Raw genomic sequence first — 19,040 nt, 5'->3', positions numbered from 1 at the left:
TAAATGTTCATAAAACAGTCCATGATCTGTTGCACACTCCCGTAAGAAAATTATGTCCTCATTTAGAGACCATAATTTTCTTACGGGAGTAAGAAAACAAAGCTCCTCAAGACTCCTCACATTAAGTGAGACATCAGTGAGAGCCTTAGTGTATTTTATCAACATCCCTCTCACCTTCAGAGTCCGAAATTTCTGATACGCTGCTGTAATCCATGATGAAAAAAGGATCAGACAGAGAAAGTCCCATCCCAGCAACACCTGCACAGCTCTGTATGTTCCAAGCCACCTCCCAGACAGATGACTCTGGAAGGTCTCCTTGCTCTGACTTCCGCTTTGATGATTCGACCGCGTCATCTTCAGGGCTCCCGGAAAACTCTACTTTGGATTCCTCCTCCGCGTTGTCTCCCAGGACCTCCACTTCAGCCCCCAGATGGGGTGCCAAACAGCATTCATTGTCAGACCTCCCCCTCTTAGCCATAGGACCAGCTGGATACTCCACATCCGCTTCCATCAGAGCAATCGTATGCACAGGGTTAATGGATAGTAGGGATTGGATGGTCTCCTCTACAACAGCTGTAGTTAATGCTTGTTCCGGACTTGATGGTGAGATCTCACTGCTGGACTTTCCACCACAGAAATGCGACTCTCATGGCTGGTAGAAGGACCTGCACGGGGATTTGAAAACACATTGGAATCCACAGGACCCACCACTGGGGAGGGATCCATTGGACCTGAAACAGCATGTTCCTTCATGTGATCACTTGAGATTACTGATGCCACTGCAACCAACACAGCAGGATCATGCAGTGGCGGCATCACCATTACAGGCTCCTTCAGGTCAGCTGTAGAGGAGGGCTTACTTGGACCTGCATCTAGTTTGCCACGCCATCCAGCAGCCATATCTGCCCAGGACCTCCGGGGCTTGCTGAGATAGTCCTAGTCCTTATATACATGGTCTGGCTTACCACATCTGTTGCATAACTTGGACTTATTACAGTTCCTGCATAGGGGCCTAGATTCAGCTGTGCAGGCTGCCTGAGTGTGCCCATAGCCTCCGCACCTCCTGCACAGGAATGGCATCCCAGGGTAGAAACAGTATCCTCTGTTGCTACAGATGGAGAAAATCTGGGGGGATGCACTATTCCAAGAACCCCTTCCTTGTGTTCTTTTAGCTGCACAAGGAACCTCTTCTTACAGTTCCAAATCCCCATCTCATTCCATACCTTCTGTGGGTTAGATACTTTGTTACAATATCGATATAACCAGGCTATGACAGCTTCATCAGATTCATATGGGTTATACATATGAACAGTAAGAGGGATTTCCTCACCGCCCTACAGCAATGTAAAGCAAAGTCCATCTAAATAAGGGTCATCTTTCTTTTCTCTGAGATTCTTATAGATGTTGTGACACACACCGATGTTCAGTGATGTTACTATATATGTACCTCTAACTTGGTCTTGCAGGCAGTAGATGTTTTGAAGATCCAGTCCAAGTGTTTTCATTAGCACCTCCTCTACAACATACTTTGCTCCTTTCTCTTCCTTCTCTCTCTCAGGAACTTCAATCTTGATTGAATTTCTAAGCCTCCCGTCCTTAACAGACGTAAACTTGATGGTCGCAAGCATTTTCCTTTCACCAGAGCAATAAATTACTCCAGCTTAAGGTAGGCAGCCTGCTGCCTTAAATGACTGTTTTAACACAATCAGGGCCCAAACACACAGCAATGCAAAGGGAAGAGATCTGTAGCTGCAAGCAGACTAAACAGGGTCCCAAGCCAAACAAGTGGCAACTTGTGAAAAGATAGAGACAAAAAATTCTGTGTTCTTATTAATGTCTTTGAAATCATCATGTGGTATGATTATATTTGTGGGGGTAATTTTCTTGTTAAGAGGCATTTTATCCCCAAAAGCATGAGGTGTGTCTTCTAGGGTGACCACATATTTTTTTGCCATTCTGGGACACACTATGAAGCAGATGAGATTACACACACAGGTATATATACACTGATTCACAGGGGCATAACTGATTCCTCAGGGCCCCGGTGTGATAATCTGTTAAATATTAGGAAACCTTGGAAACCATGTTGACTCCAGATTTAATAATATACATACAATCATTACAGATTTGAGCAGATTCAGAGTATTAAGCCCTCTATTACCAGACATGAGCAGATTCAGAGAATTAACTACCAGACATTATACACACAGTCACACAAACAGAGAAACACAGTGACAAACACAGTCACACAAACACACATACCTGGTGCTGGCTGCAGCTTACTCTGAGTTGGTGTGAAGGAGGGACTCAGCCTGTCAGGAGATGCTTCTGAACTCTTAGGCAATCCGGAGAGTTGAGAAGTCTCTCCTGATTGGCTGAGACCTCCTTCACTCCTCATTCAGGGACAAGGCAACTGTCCCAGTAAAGTGATCTGTCAAAAAAATTCTGCTTTTATTTTTTAAGCACTAATTTTGAAAGACATTGGTGTGTAATCAGCTGCATGGAACAGGCAAAAATTTCCCTAGTCAGATTCTCTTTGTTGTTCGTTTATTTAAAATGATTTACCATGCCTCAAATGAGACATGGACCCAGGAAAGTTATTTGAAAAAATAGAAATGCACATGTTTCAGTTTTGACCTTGCAAAATTCCAAACACATGCTATAATCATGCGTGTTGGATATTGCTGTACTAGGAGGTGTGTTCTGAATACAAATAAACAGTTGTTTCTTTACTTGCACATACCCTGGTAAATACATCTACTGAGATACTGCAATGTGTTTGTTTAAAATGCAAAAAATGAAATTTTACTGCAGATTGGCAATGCAATGTTAAATGAAAAGTGTTAACTCCTTGATGACAATTGATGGTCCGGGCACATGAAAACAAACGGTTTACGACAATTGACGTGCCAGGACCGTCATGATTTCAAATGGGTGCAGAAAGCGATCTACCTTCGCTTTGTGCACCCAAACGGTGTTGCTGTAATGCCTTGATGTCAAGGCATTCAGCAACACCGAGATAGGCATCAGGGGCCCCAGGGTGTCAACATCCGCCATACACTGTATGGCGGCGGACACCCCTTTTTCGCCTCCTAAACTTCAATGGTTCGATAGCGAGGCATTCAGCGACACCGAACACCCACCCCAGGACATGATGTGGCCGCTCCGGAGAGCAAGTCCTAAAATTAGCATTATTATTTTCACCAAAATTCTTGCATGGAAAGAGTTAAAATACTGGCATGTTAAATTCCCATGGGGTGTCATGTTTTAAAAATTTATGATTTGATGGGGTAAATCAAATTGGCTCAGTTCAAAGATGTCCCAAAAACAGGACATGGACACAAACTGACCATATACCATGACCATGACCAATATACCCTATTTGTACTTATGCATTTACTTTTTTGGTTACAAATGTGATAACCCACATCATAATTCAATCTTGAGTGTGCATTAGTCTTTTCTTTTATGCTAACATTCATGGGGGACATCCGTGCAATTTTCTTCTAGCTACAACATACTGTTAACTTTTTATTTAAGTTTTTTGCACCAGTTTCTTCATCATCATCCTGCTCGTAATCATTTAGCCAGACTCACATACTCAAACACATGTCCACACTAACATACTATAACACACAAATACTAAGATAAATAACATGTCACACATGTACACACACACACAAAGTAACACACGTCCACAATAACATACAGAGACACACACACCATCATACCCAGACACTCAATCAAAAACTCACTCATGCCACTCACTTACCATGCCTCAGCCTGTTTTTTAATGTGGCCGTTTCAGCTTTGTTTTAGTGGCCTTTCTTTTAGTGGCGCCCAGGGACGATCCTAGACCAAGTGGCACCCCAGACAAGAATATTTTCTTACACCTCGCCATTCTTTTACATAGATCAGAATATTTTTAAAGCCTAGCAGGATTAAACAGTGAAGAAGCTATACACAGGAGGGTTCAGAGCAATTATTTTTTATGCAGGTGCAGCATGCCAGGTACACATAATGCATCAGACCCAGACACAGGAAATAACTGTGCTGCCCCTTCACTCTACAGCTTATTCACTGCTCAGTGCTCACTACACTCTAACACCATATGTAAAAACATGCTCAGTCTAAGATCAAACACTGTTCATGGACACTCCATCCAGTCTAATACTGTATACTGACACTGCCACATACACACTCACTTTAACACCATATCACAGTATAACAATGTACACTGACACACCCGAAACACACACTCTGAAGCAACATACCCCATGCTCCCTTAATTTTGGGACACCTGACACCAGCAACTGCCAATTTCCCAGGACATGCCATGGCATGCTGAAAGTCTCGGAAAAACGTGAGAATTGGCTTTGTTGATGAAATTATAAATAAACTAAGTTGCACGTAAGTGTTGCAACTATATAAGACACATATGGCTTTTTTGGGGAATGAAAGTTCCCATGTATGCACATCAAGTGTGACCAATAAAGTCTAAATATTTTCATATTGGTTATTGTGTGATTTTTAATTGGTATTTTATTGTACCATACACCACCTTTTATCTTTACAATTGTTTCAACCATAGGAAGGAGTGCCGGAACCAGCTGCTAAGCAGTGTACCAAGCAGTTAGTCAGCGCACTTGATTTCATCCATAGTCGTGGATTCGTCTATAGAGATGTGAAACCAGAAAATGTTCTGATTTTTGGCAGAGACTGCGAGAATATAAAGCTTACAGACTTTGGCTTAACTCGCCCAAGAGGCACAATGCTGAAACTTGTATCTGGAATCATCCCGTATACTGCACCAGAACTAAGTAATACACAAAATGGTGAAGGGATGCCAATCGATTTCACCCTTGATGCTTGGGCATTAGGTGTGCTTCTCTTCTGCCTGATGACAGGATACTTCCCATGGGAGAAAACCCTTCGCTCTGACCCATTCTTTGAAGATTTTATTCTTTGGCAGGAAACTGGCAATACTGAAGATTTATCCCGGCACTGGAAAAAACTAACAACAGAGGCTATGGATATGCTAAGCAAATTAATGAGTTTGAATCCATTACAGAGAAGCTCGGTTAGCAAGGCATTGTGGTACTTAGACTATGCATGGAGAGTGGACAACTGGAAAACATTAGAAGAATTCGATTAATATGATAAAACATTTCATAAATGTGCATGGGTTGAAAAGGAAAAGTAAAAGAGATGTTACTTTCCTATGTCACTAATATTTTTGATTTTGTTGATTTAACCACAATAATACCTTTTTGTTTATACTTTTCTCCTTTTTTCTGTTGCCAGCAATTAGTAACCACAATAAGTCCATTCATCTGTGGAGTTATATATGTTTCAATATATTCTAGCGTTTTCTACAAATACGCAGTGCTGTTCCAAGGGGCGGATTAACAAAGGGGAAAATTGGGCTATTGCCCAGAGTCCCTGGTGTCAAGGGGCCCCCACTTGCTGCTTGCATGCTGCAGTGCAATTCCTGTATTAGCCTGCACGAAACAACATGCATACAGTCATTTTTTTGCTGGATGATGTGAGAGGTAGTGTGACCACATGTCCCGGATTGCCTCAACCTGGGACAATGGGTCCCAGAATCAGTGGCACCGGCAGGGGGAGCCAAGGCAGCACTGATTGGTGCGGAGGAGAGAAAGGGGCGCCAAGTGCTCGATTGGCGCCCCTCACTCTCCTCCGCGAGGCCTGTAGCTCTGTCGCGGTGCCGGCATTTCATGCTGAGCGCCGGAATATGACGTCATATGCTGGCGCTCAGCAGTGAAGCACGTGCACCGCGGCAGAGCAACGAGACAGAGGCCTCGATCTTCGACCGCAGGACCTCTACAAAGTAAGTGAACTACAAAGGGGGAGAGGCTAGTGAGAAAGGGGATGGTAAGAATATTCAAATAAATAAAGAGTGGGCATTAGTGAGAGAATGAAAGAATTAATGTTTGTATGAATTGTGTGAATGGGTGAGAGAATGAAATAATTAATGTGTGTATGAATGGTGTGAATGAGAGAATTACCGTATTTGCTCGATTATAAGACGACCCTGATTATAAGACGACCCCCCAAAATCTGAATATTAACTTAGGAAAAAAAGAAAAAGCCTGAATATAAGACGACCCTAAAGGAAAAAAGTTTTACCAGTAAATGTTAATTCATGTAAACTATTTTTTTTAATAAAAGCTATGATTAAAATATTTTTTTTTTGTTTTTATTTCTTGTATTTTCCAACCTGTCCCCCAGTTACGCACATCTGCCCCCAGGCTTGCCACACCAATATGGCACTGTGGCCCATGATATGCCTTTTAACCCTCTATATGCCACTGTGCCCCATGGTATGCCTTTTGACCCCCTATGTGCCACTCTGCCTCCAGAAATGCCTTATACCCCTATATCCCATTCTGGCATTTAGGGGGTTAAAATGCATATTATGGGGCAGAGTGGCATATAGGGAGGTATAAGGCATTCCAGGAGGCAGAGTGGCATTAAGGGAGTTAAAAGGCATTATATAGAGCACTCTGCCTCCAGAAATGCCTTATACCCCTATATGCCACTCTGGCATTTAGGGGGTTAAAAGGCATATTATGGGGCAGAGTGGCATATAGGGAGGTATAAGGCATTTCAGGAGGCAGAGTGCACTATTAAATGCCCCCTTAACGCCACTCTGCCTCCTGAAATGCCTTATACCTCCCTATATGCCACTCTGCCCCATAATATGCCTTTTAACCCCCTAAGTGCCAGAGTGGCATATAGGGGTGTAAGGCATTCCAGAAATGCCCTACACACACACACACACACACACACACACACTTACTTACTTACCGGTGCTTCCAATTTCCTGCTGTATTGCCGGGGCAGCGGGTTGACGTCTCATTCCGCGGCAGCCGGAAGGAGGTGGAGTTGGCAGCGGGGGTTTGTATGCGTCCGTCGCAAATACCTTCCCCGGCTCTCAGAGATCAGGAACTCTTGAACTCTGATCTCTGACAGTCGGGGGAGGTATTTGCGACGGACGCATACAAACCCCCGCTGCCAACTTCACCTCCGGAAGCACCGGTAAGTGTGTGTGTGTGGGGGGGGGGGCGACGACAGGAGGATCCAGGTCCCCTGCAGCGGTGCGGGGGATCTGGATCTTAGTCTCCTAATCAGACCTCTATTTGAGGTCTGATTAGAAGACGACCCCGATTATAAGACGAGGGGTATTTTTCAGAGCATTTGCTCTGAAAAAAACCTCGTCTTATAATCGAGCAAATACGGTAATAAGAATGCATTAATTAATATGTGTAAATGATGTGTGTGAAATATACCCTTTATACCCTCAGTGCTGAGTTTACATGTGATTTCCAGTTGATATACCTGCAATGCTGTTTCCATACATTATTATTATTGTATACCTGCAAATACAGGATTTGTATGTCTTATTTTGTTTATTTGATCTATACCTTCAGTGCTGAGTTCACATGTGAATTTCAATTCATCTATACATGCAAAGCTGGGTTTTTGTGTTATTCTGTTGATCTATACCTGCTATGCTATGTTTCCATTCATTATTTATGTATACCTGCAAATATAGGGTTTGTATGTCATATTCAGTTGATCTATACATGCAAGTGCTGTTTTATGTTTTGGTTATTTGATCTATACCTGAACTACAGGGAGTAAGTAAATGAGAGGCATGGATTAGTAAATAAGGGGGCAAAGGGACTCTGGGGATGATTACGAGGGAGAGGACCTCTCACAGTCTTCCCCTAATCTGCATCCAGTGTGGCAAATATTTTTTTTGGTGTGGGAGCAGAGGGAGTGATTGCATGCTAGGGAGCATGGAGCGGGGCCCAAGGACGTTTGTGTTACTGTGTTTGTCTATTTGCGTGACTGTGTGTCTGGTAATAGAGGAGTTCATTCTCTGAATCTGCTCATGTCTGGTAATAGAGGGGTTAATACTCTGAGTCTGCTCAAATCTGTAATGATCGTATGTATATTATTAAATCTGAAATCAACATGGTTTCCAAGGCTTCCTAATAATTAATACATAATAGTATATGTGAATCAGTGTGTATGTGAGATATATATATAAAATGTATTTATGTGTGTGTGATGGTGTGTGTATATGTGAATCAGTGTGTGTGTACATGTATATGTATATATATATATATATATATATATACCGTATATTCCGGCGTATAAGACGACTGGGCGTATAAGACGACCCCCAACTTTTACAGTCCAAATATAGAGTTTGGACTATACTCGCCGTATAAGACTACCCCTCTACCCAGCGTACAACAACCAGCCAATCACGGCAATCGATGTACCTTACCGGTGATTTGCTGGTTGATTTGCTGACATATACATACATGCACTGCCCTTACACACACACACACACACACACACACACATATATAATATATATATCTATATATATATATCTACACATATGCCTGTCCATACATACACATTTATACACTGCCCTCACCACACACCCCTGCCTTTACACACACATGTATATGTATATGTGTATATATATATATATATATATATATATATATATATATACACACACACACGTATGTATATATATATATATACACACACCAGTGTGTATATATATGTATATATATATATATATATATATATATATATACACACACACACACACCAGTATATATATATATACACACCAGTGTGTGTGTGTGTGTGTGTGTATATATATATATATATATATATATATATATATATATGTATGTATGTATGTATATATAATGTATATATATATATATGTATGTATGTATATATATATATATATATATATATATATATTTCTCCCCCCTTTCTCCCTATCTCTTACCTTATCTTCTGTCTTCTTTCTTCCATCCAGTTGTGGGAGCCCGAGGTCTGGCACTTCAGACCTCGGCTTCCCTGCTCTCTAATCACTAGGCGCCGGGACATGACATCATCTCTGCGCTCGGCATCAATAGCCGGCGCCTAGTGATTAGAGAGCAGGGAAGCCGAGGTCTGAAGTGCCAGACCTCGGGCTTCCCTGCTCCCTCATCACTACGCGCCGGCAATTGATGCCGGGCGCCGGGACATGACGGCATCCCTGCGCTCGGCATCAATAGCCGGCGCCTAGTGATTAGAGAGCAGGGAAGCCGAGGTCTGAAGTGCCAGACCTCGGGAAGCCCGAGGTCTGGCACTTCAGACCTCGGCTTCCCTGCTCCCTCATCACTACGCGCCGGCAATTAAAGCCGGGCGCCGGGACATGACGGCATCCCTGCGCTCGGCCTCAATAGCCGGCGCGTAGTGATTAGAGAGATTGGTGGCTTCGTGGGAACCTCCGGCTTGGTAAGTACCCGGCGTATAAGACGACCCCCCACTTTTAAGAAGATTTTTTGGGGTTAAAAAGTCGTCTTATACGCCGGAATATACGGTATATATATATATATATATATATATATATATATATAAACCTGTTTGTGTGTAATCTCATGTGCTTCATAGTGTGTCCCTGAATGGCAGAAATAAAATGTGGTCACCCTCGTGGGAGGCTCCCCATTTAACCTGAAGTAGGAACTGGAGTTTATGTTTATGGCAGTCAGCATGTTTCTAGGTATGTGTGTATGTATTTATGTGGGGATATTTCTGTATGAGTATATGTGGCTATGCTTGTTAAGCATATCTGTGTATGTATGTATGTGTGCATTATGTGTGCATTATGATATACATATATGTATATCAGTTCAACACAAAGCAGAGAAGCAGCTTTCATAACAAATTTAAATATTTATTTTTATACTGCCTTATATGATGATCAATAAGTTATCTGTGGGCATTCAGTCAGTCAAGTAACTTTAATGCAGTTTTGTGGGGACAAAAACATGTTCAGGATGATGTTTACACCGTATATTTGCTTGATTATAAGACAAGGTTTTTTTCAGAGCAAATGCCCCTTGTCTTATATTTGAGGTCGTACAAGACTAAAATCCAGATCGCCCACAGCCCTGAAGGGGACCTGGATCCTCCTCGCTGGCAGCTGGTGAACATCTGTGCAATGCACGCAGACAACCTGCACTGCTACCCGAAACTTCCGCTGGGGCTTCTATGATGGAGTACCAGCATGACGTGACCTTCCGGTGCTCAGTCATTTCTGTGCATTATACGCTCTGGAGCAGGGGAGGGCTGGCAGCCTGAGGCCTGGGGGGCAAGTCTAGTAAAGTGGCCCAATGCGCCACCAAAGCGGCTGCGAAAAGACATTGAAAGCAGCCGTCGTGCGGCAGTCACTCCACCGGCGCCTAATGAAATTAAAGCGGCCAGCGTGCACGCACCACGCCGCCCAATAGCCGTGTCTCAGCTCTTTATCCCACCCCTTTTAAGACGTGAGACGAAGAGCTGAGGAATGGCCATTGGGCCTGACTGCCGCAAGACACAAGGGCATACCTAGAGTATTTGGCACCTGTGGCAGATCTTGTATGTGGCACCCCTCCACACACATACACACTTTAAAACTGCATAGTTTCTATGGTTAGGCAAACATTGACAGGGGTACAGTAAAATTGTTATCATTATATACTGAGGCACACATTGACGGTGGTACAGCATAACTGTTATCATTATATACTTAGGGATTATGCTGTATCACTCTCAATGTGTGCCTATACATTGAGCCAGACACTGACAATACTGCAGTACAACCCCTATCACTATATACTAAGCCAAACATGGATGTGGTGTAGGCCTAACACTTCAGTGACCGGCTTAGTACATAGTAGGGATGCACCGAAATGAAAATTCTGGACAGAAACTGAAAATTCAGCATTCGTTTGGCCAAAATCGAAAAAAACTTTAAAATACTTAAAAGTAAAGTCACACACCAAAATTAGACAAAAAAATTCAATAACAATATTAATATATATATATATATATATATATATATATAATTAACAGCAATCACAATCCTATCATGCCCAGGTTCTAGCATGTGCTGGCTGACTTAGCATGATTGTTAAGTGCGATTAGTGTGATTGCTGTTTGCAATCATATATATATATAAATACTGTTATTTAATTTTTCTGTCCAATTTTGGTATGTAATTTGCTTATAATAAAAGTGTTGTTAACACACCACAGTTGGACAAAAAAAAAATTGATAACAGCAATCACACTCCTATCATGCCTAGACAGCCTCCCTATGACATGCTATCACCCTACACTTCAATGCAATCTGAAACCCTCATTCACAAACATTCATCATAAACTACAGCATAACACCCATCACTCTCACACACTTACTAATATTTTCCTACCTTTCCTCTGGCACTGTCACTTTTCCTCCTCCTCTTCGTTCTTCATCTTCCTCATCTTTTTCCTCTTCTGTGTCCCGTCCTTCCGGTGCAGAGAGCACGGAAGACGGTGTGGGTGGCTTCAGTGTTGTGCGCCAGGATTTGACATCAAGTCCCGACGCACAGCCACAGTAGCCATGCACAACTTTTTGGAGGCGTGCCAGCACCCCTCAGTGAGCGGCACTCCAGGCGGACTGCCCCCCGCCAGGTATGCTACCGGCAGGTAAGCTTAGTTTTGAACTTTGCGGCTGCCTTGAATGTTCGTCTGCCCCTGGCCCGCAATTGCCCCCCGACCCAGCCCGCCCCTGCTCTGGAGCTTTGCAGTTCCAGTGTGAATTGTGTTCTGACTAAATCTATGGGTCATAAAAAAGTAAAACATTAGTATATAGTGGGAGGCCCTTGTAACAGTGTTGTCCCAGTGCCCCACCTGACCTTAATGGATGTTCACGCTACAAAAAACGTCTACAAAAAAGTCTGCACTGGCTGTCAGAGCTTGCTACATGCTGACATCTGATTTAACTTTAAACTGAACATTTTGAATTATATTCTTCAAGCACAAAGCACAGTTAGGAGAATAATAGCAAAGTCATAGGTTAATAAACTATCAATTTGATGTATACATAGTTTTGCTTATTTTTGAAATGCAGGGTAACCAGGAACCTAACTTCTATTCTTAACAATATGGCTCTACTTCTGCTTTACTTTCTACAAGCTTCTTTTCTCAATTAAAGTCACCTTAGTCCACAGGTTCAAGGATGCATAACAAAGCAAGAAACAACACATTCCTTTCAGATTTTATTATATTCAATCTCTTTTCCACCAGATGTGAAGGGTTTCTTGTCTTCTTTTTGTTGTTGTACCTATCTGAAAAAATAATTGAGCTCTTATGTCTATTGGTTTAGCACAAAGAACTCTATATATAAATATGTCATATTGCCTGGACAAAATAAAAAAGTTGCGCTACCTTCAATATCAATAGTGTTTACTGAAACAGTACACATAGCTAGAACATACGCATAGTGAATGGCTGCATAGACATGTAGAAAAGATGTAGCAGCTGTGGCTTTGAACTCTACAAGCAAACTATTTGACAGCAGATACAGATAATGGTTTAATGCTTGCTGGGGTGCTAAATGAATACAGCATGGCAATAAGTATTCCTGTTCCTCAGTTTTTCTCATCTCTTTCTCTTAATCTTTCATAGTTAACCTTTTTTACTCCTACAAGCTTTCCCTCTTAACACTTCTCTGCTCTCTTCCCTAAAGCCAAGTTCACTTTTTTTATGCAGAACATAAATTAGTGCCATAATGAGCATTTATTTCCCTATTATTATTTAATTACTTAATTTTTGTACAGATCAATGGCAGATAATGTACTCCAATTTCCTTGCTCCTGGTGCGAAAATTGTCCTGGGGCCCTCCATCAGCTTGTCCGGACAATTAGACATCCATTATCACACACAATTACACATGAATGCTTACACACACACAGTTACATATCCATGTTCACACACACAATTATATATCCATCCTCACACACACACACACAATTACACATCCATGCTCACACACACTTCCACATACATGTCCACACAATTGCACAACCATGCTCACATTCATACATATTTATTCATAACAACAAACAACTTCCCACCCCAGCCTCGGTTTTACCGTGGGGTCATTGATGTAACGTGACACCGATACGCTCCTCAAACCTTTTTTGTAATCTGTACCAGGGAACAGAACAAGGGGTCACAGGAATCGCACTGGGCCACCCAGAGGCACGGGCTATGACTCCTGTAGTTATGCCAGTGCCTTGCGCCCTTTGTGCCAACTTTCCCCTCTTAGATGTTCTTCAAAACTCCCTTCCTTGTGTAGTATCCCCCGAATCATTTTCACCTTACTTTTCCAATTTACTTTTAACCTTTCTATCCTTATCCTCACTCTTTACCATCTTTCCTAATACGTCACCACTTTGTCTTCTTCTTAATCCCTTTTCCTCACTGCCTTTTTTACTTAGCCTCATTTGCTTCCTTCAATCCCAGTTTTAAACTTGCATGTTTTACTTGGTTCATCAGTCAATGCACCACACAGATTTGTGCCCACTCATGTGGAAAAGCAATAGACAGGCCAAAATTTTATATACCGTATTTGCTCGATTATAAGACGAGGTTTTTTTCAGAGCAAATGCTCTGAAAAATACCCCTCGTCCTATAATCGGGGTTGTCTTATAATCAGACCTCAAATAGTATCACGGACCGGGTGAGCAGGTCTAATAGGAGCCCAGGTGCAGGGGATACGAGGGGCTCTGTCTGTACCCCACGATGCATGATGGCTTGGGGTTGTTACAGACAGGCGCAGGAAATAAACCACAGACAGAAGATGCTGATAAGAGTTGTATTGCAAATGATGGTACAACAACATAAAATAATAGAAAGTCTCTTGGCTGGAAGCCCTCTGGATGGGGCACACACGGCAGGAAGCCCTCTGGATGGGGCACACACAGCAGATATCCCACTTGCAGGGCACTCAGCTTTGGAGTCCACTTGAACAGATCAGGAACCAAACAGGAACAGATCAGGAAACAAAACTAGCAGTCCTAAAATGTTAATGTCAAGGCCCAGACTGAAGGGCTGGCCAGGTTTATAAAGGCTGCGATAGCCAGGAAACAAGGTGCACCTGGACATGGCAATCAGGTCTGAGTGCAGCTGGACTTGATAATCACTCAAGTGCTTCAGAGTGACAAGGGCGTCCACTAGTGGTTGGAAACAGGAAACAAGCAGCACAGAGTGAAGATAATTCCTAACAGCAAACGGTGGACGTTACAAATAGGTCTGACTATGAGACTAAGATCCAGATCCCCCGCAGTGCTGCAGGGGACCTGGATCCTCCTGTCTGGTAACGCCCCCAAAACTTACCGGTGCTTCTGACTCCCCGGTCATGTAGCCGGGGCAGCGTGTAGACATCTACGTGATTCGCGTAGACAACTTCCGCTGCAGCCGGAAGGAGGTGCGGTTAGCAGCGGGGGTTGTCCGAGATCAGAGTTCCCCGCACAGGTGTCAGAGATCTCTCCTCACTGACAGCCGGGGAAGGTCTGCGCGATGGATGCAGACAACCCCCGCTGCTAACCGCACCTCCTTCCGGCTGCAGCGGAAGTTGCCTACGTGAATCGCGTAGACGTCTACACGCTGCTCAGACAACACACCAGGGAGTCAGAAGCACCGGTAAGTTTGGGGGGGGCGGGGGAGTGTTAAATGGGGGGGAAATGGCATTTCTGTAGGCAGAGTGCTCTATGAAATACCTTTTAACCCCCTTAATGCCACTCTGCCTCCAGAAATGCATTTTAACCCTCTATACGCCCCTCTGCCTCCTGAAATGCCTTACCTCCCTATATGCCACTCTGCCCCATACTATGCCTGAGCATATCATGGGGCACAGTGGCATATAGGGGGTATAAGGCATTTCTGGGGCAGATGTGCATAACTGGGGGGGGCAGGTTGGAAAATAAAAGGAAATAAAAACAAAATATTTTTCTCAATCATAGCTTTTATAAAAAGAAAAATAGTTTACATAGTTTACTTGAATTAACATTTACTGGTAAAACTTTTTTCCTATAGGGTCGTCTTATAGTCGGGTTTTTTCTTTTTTTTTTTTCTAAATTAATATTCAGATTTTGGGGGGTCGTCTTATAATCGAGCAAATACGGTATGTTACCTGAATGATAAAAACAAACACAGAATAAACCTAAAAAGAAACAGAGACTGCCCTGTCCTGAGGCAGTGATAATTATCTTGTCCCCTATTACCATTGCAATGTATCTTTGGTTTCAAATATTATATGCACTCTGGGACCACGGATGTATGTTTTGGATATGCTGGGCTATGTATAACCCCATGTGATTGTACATTACCCTTCTACCCTTTTTGCTTTTCTGTACCTTTCCATATTTGACCATAAAACTGACTACTAAAATCAAGATTTACCCTAAAAGATACAGAGAATCCAGGTGGCGTTAAGAACTATTTAAAAAATAAGTGGCACAAATCTAGTACTTTTTGGTCTAATTCCAAAAATATACAGGAAAATCACAGAAAAAATCAGTTTAATAAATTCATAAGCACAACAAAGGGAATTTAGGTTTCACAGATACTTAAATTGCAAAGTAACTGGCTGCAAAACCTCAACACAAATGTGTCCAGGGGATTTTAGCCCCGTAATGACCACAGTTTATCAATTTCTTTGTTCAATCATGATTTTCCTGAGGGCCTATATTCAAAATCGCTGAATGTCAGATGGATTGCCACACTCACAAAACCCTAAAGTAAGCCACAGAGTTTCACTCATTAAATATTTAGATTTTTAAACATTACACACAATAGTTTGTTTTCTTTTTCTTTTTTGGTGCATTGCCTGTTCTTTGATGTAATAGGAGTCAAGCTACATTGTGTCTTTTGGATTCTACAAATCATTATGACAAGATCCTTATCTATAGAGCTGTCTAACATCAGAGCAATGTATTGATCTTCAAATTGTTAATTAAGTGCAATAATCACCACTGTGTGAATAAATTTGTTCTAACAAACAGAAAGCACTATTGTCTTGTTGTTTATTTATTTTTCCGGTCAAACTATAAATATACGAGACCTTCAATCAATTATAAACAAGGCACTCCACTCCACAAAAATTCTTTCATAGTTCTCAAAAAACACCATTAATTATTTTTTTAATTTTATTTTGATTTTAAGATTTATCTTTTTTTGGTTGGATTCCTTATACTTTCTGTACTTCCTTTACCATGCTTAGCTTACCCATACAATTTACATATTATTCTTTCAAAGACAAGAAGAACTTTCTTTTCATACCACATTTGTACTATTGAATAATATAGTATAATAAATAGAAAAAAAAAAAAGTACACTGATTTATGTTCAGCAACATCCCCTGAGCAGAATTATATCCCACATACATAGATTGTTCTTTTAAGGGAGCAAAATGCATTTTCTTTAGTATTTTGAAACTTTGGGGGGGGGGCAGGGGAGGGGTGCAATGTGTTTGTGCGTCAATTTTTTAACCTTTTGTATTTTTCTTTTTATTGATTTACTTTGAAAAATTTTATGACTGGAGATCCCTTTGAGATCTTAAAAGATAGTCAAATATTTCTCTTGGAACCACATGACATCACAAGGGTCAGTAAATTTCTATTCTCTGTAACAACTTGTCTAGTCATAGGTCCACCACACGACTCTAGATGCACACTGCAAGACCCAGATTTAAGGCCCATCTGGAGAAGGACTACTACAATTTTCTATCCCCAAAAGCAAAATTATACTACAAAAACAGTATCATAAATTCAGTATCATAAATTGCAAGCTTTCCAGACCGGTCTCGGACGCTTCCAATCTACTATACTTCAGTTAGCCAGTAAAACCATCATGTATACCAAAGTAGGGTGAAGGATAAGCATAATTCATCATGTACAAGGCAGGCCAGGGAAGTTTGAATGTTGCTGGATTGATCTCATAAGCTATTTGCAAGGGGCCAATATATCTGGATCCTAGAGTTTTTAGAGGGAGCATCTACAAAAGGGGCTTTGTCTACTTCAAGAAAGTCTTATGTTATATGACACTAACTTGAAGGCAAGTTGAGTAAGTGATAGCTTATGAAGAGACATTAATTGAGTAAAAGGGAAAGAAATTGAGTGGTACCCATAATTGAGGGAAATAGTGGATGATTGTTTGACATTGTTATAAGCACATTTAGCCAATAGGAGAAAATAGTACTGGTCATCTTAGAAGTAGAAGGTAAAGCAGTAGATGTGCTGTTTGTCCTTTTCATTGAGTATGCTAAGCAGACTGAATACTAAATATAAGGCATTATAGAATCTAAATGTAAATATCAGACACCACTGCACCATAAATACATTTAAAGTAAGCTGCGTTAGGAAGTCATATATCGTACAAAGTTGGCCTTGACATGAAGTTATTAATGACAACACTATTATCCTACCAGTACATTATATACCACCTTAAATCATGCAAACAATCCTAAAATGTGTGGGAAGCTGCAAGTTTTTCTCATCACTCAATTTAAAAATGTAGCTATACAATTTTAATTTTTCTTATTTTTTTAGAACATTTGCCCAATCTATATGGAATAAGATATCCTGTTTTCAAGTTCTAAGAGCTAACATAAGAAACACAAACTCTAACGCAACATGCAAAGAATGTAGTGGCGGAACTCCCGGGGTCGCAGGGGTCGCGACTGCGACCGGGCCCAGTGGGGCCCAAGGGGTGCCGAGCGGTCGTTTTCAGCAACCGCTCGGCGCCCTTCTGTCTCCCCTGCTCCCTGCCGCCACCGCCTGCCTCAGCGCTGCCCCGACTCCAGTGGTGGGAGCGTGAGGCGTCTGTCTCGGGTGCCGGCGCTGACGTCATATGCCGGCGCTCAGCAGTGAAGCTGTGCGCACTGCGCCAGAGCAGCGAGACAGAGGGCTCGCACCCCCACCACAGGACTGCCGGTAAGTGACTTACCCCTGTCAGTGGGCTTACCTGCCGTTCACCCTGCCTCAGCTCCCCTGTCTCTGCCTCAGCTCTCTTCTATTCCGTTTTCCAGTCCTGCTAATCTGTCTGTACCTACCTACCCATCAATATGCATAAAGGGGTACAGACAGACTCCCCAGTATCCCCTGCACATGGGCTCCTAGCCGACCTGCTCGCCCGGGTTCTGACAGTGGGTGGGATATATTATGCAGCAAGCAAACGTTTCATACCCAAAGGCTGCTCTGTGTGGTCAAATCCTACAGACAAGCTACTGTTAATACTTGGTCACCCAGATCAGTCAGGGTGAACATGCTGACCCCTGTGCACTGCAAAAGTGCCTACAATGGGCACATGAGCATAATAACGGGACAACTGAGCAATGGAAGAGGGTGGCCTGGTCTGATTAATCACGTTTTCTTTTACTTCATGTGGATGGCCTAGGTGCGTGTGCATCGCTTACTTGGAGAACACATTGCACCAGCATATACCCATGGAGGCCCCACCTCGCAATTTACGGGACTTAAAGGATCTGCCACTAAAGGCTTGGTGCCAAATACCACAGCACACCTTCAGAGATCTAGTGGAGTCCATACCTCGATGGGTCCGCTGTTTTGGCGGAAAAAAGGGTAGGTGGTCATAATGTCATGGCTAATCAATGTATATATTCAAAGTCTGCCCCCACACACTCGTGATCTAATTGGTCATGCTCACAAACACACCTCCTAGTTCAGAATAAAAGTAATTATTGAGCATTTGCTAGATTAACTGAATATACGTATACTACAGACACATTTTTAAGATTTACCATGGAATACTGGTCCAACAGTTTAATCAAGTGAGATTATCACAAAGCATTCATTTTTATATATATTTTATTTAATTTACCTTCATTTACATATACAGAAAACCACGCCTCAAAAGACCGGTTCTTTTTTAAGACCTTTGGAGCAGTCATGGGGCTATTGCCCCCTGACCCCCAGGCCAGCCCACCCCCGCTTGTAGATAAGTTCTTGCTCCCTCATTCACAGACCTCCAATGCTCAATCTTATCGGCTTGATCCTATGACTAAGCTATAATGAGCCTCAACGGTTGTCAGGATTCCACCCTGTTAGCCGGGACTCTGCATTTAGTTATACATGTCATATCTGTGGCAGCCTCTAGAGGTCG

General features: G+C 42.3%; 1 protein-coding gene across 1 annotated transcript in view; it reads left to right on the top strand.

Annotated features, from left to right (window-relative positions):
* Window positions 1-5,407, top strand: part of LOC128469655 (serine/threonine-protein kinase SBK2-like) — a 58,750-nt gene extending 53,343 nt beyond the window's left edge. The window contains exon 4 of the mRNA XM_053451475.1: window positions 4,592-5,407. Coding sequence (XP_053307450.1) covers window positions 4,592-5,155 — 564 coding nt within the window. The 3' untranslated portion in view covers window positions 5,156-5,407. The remainder of the gene's footprint in view (window positions 1-4,591) is intronic.
* Window positions 5,408-19,040: the final 13,633 nt, after the last annotated feature.

This window comes from Spea bombifrons, chromosome 12 (assembly GCF_027358695.1).
Source record: "Spea bombifrons isolate aSpeBom1 chromosome 12, aSpeBom1.2.pri, whole genome shotgun sequence".
NCBI classification, from domain to species: Eukaryota; Metazoa; Chordata; class Amphibia; order Anura; family Pelobatidae; genus Spea; species Spea bombifrons.
Note: the sequence above shows the minus strand (reverse complement) of the source record. Positions and strands in the feature narration are given on the sequence as shown.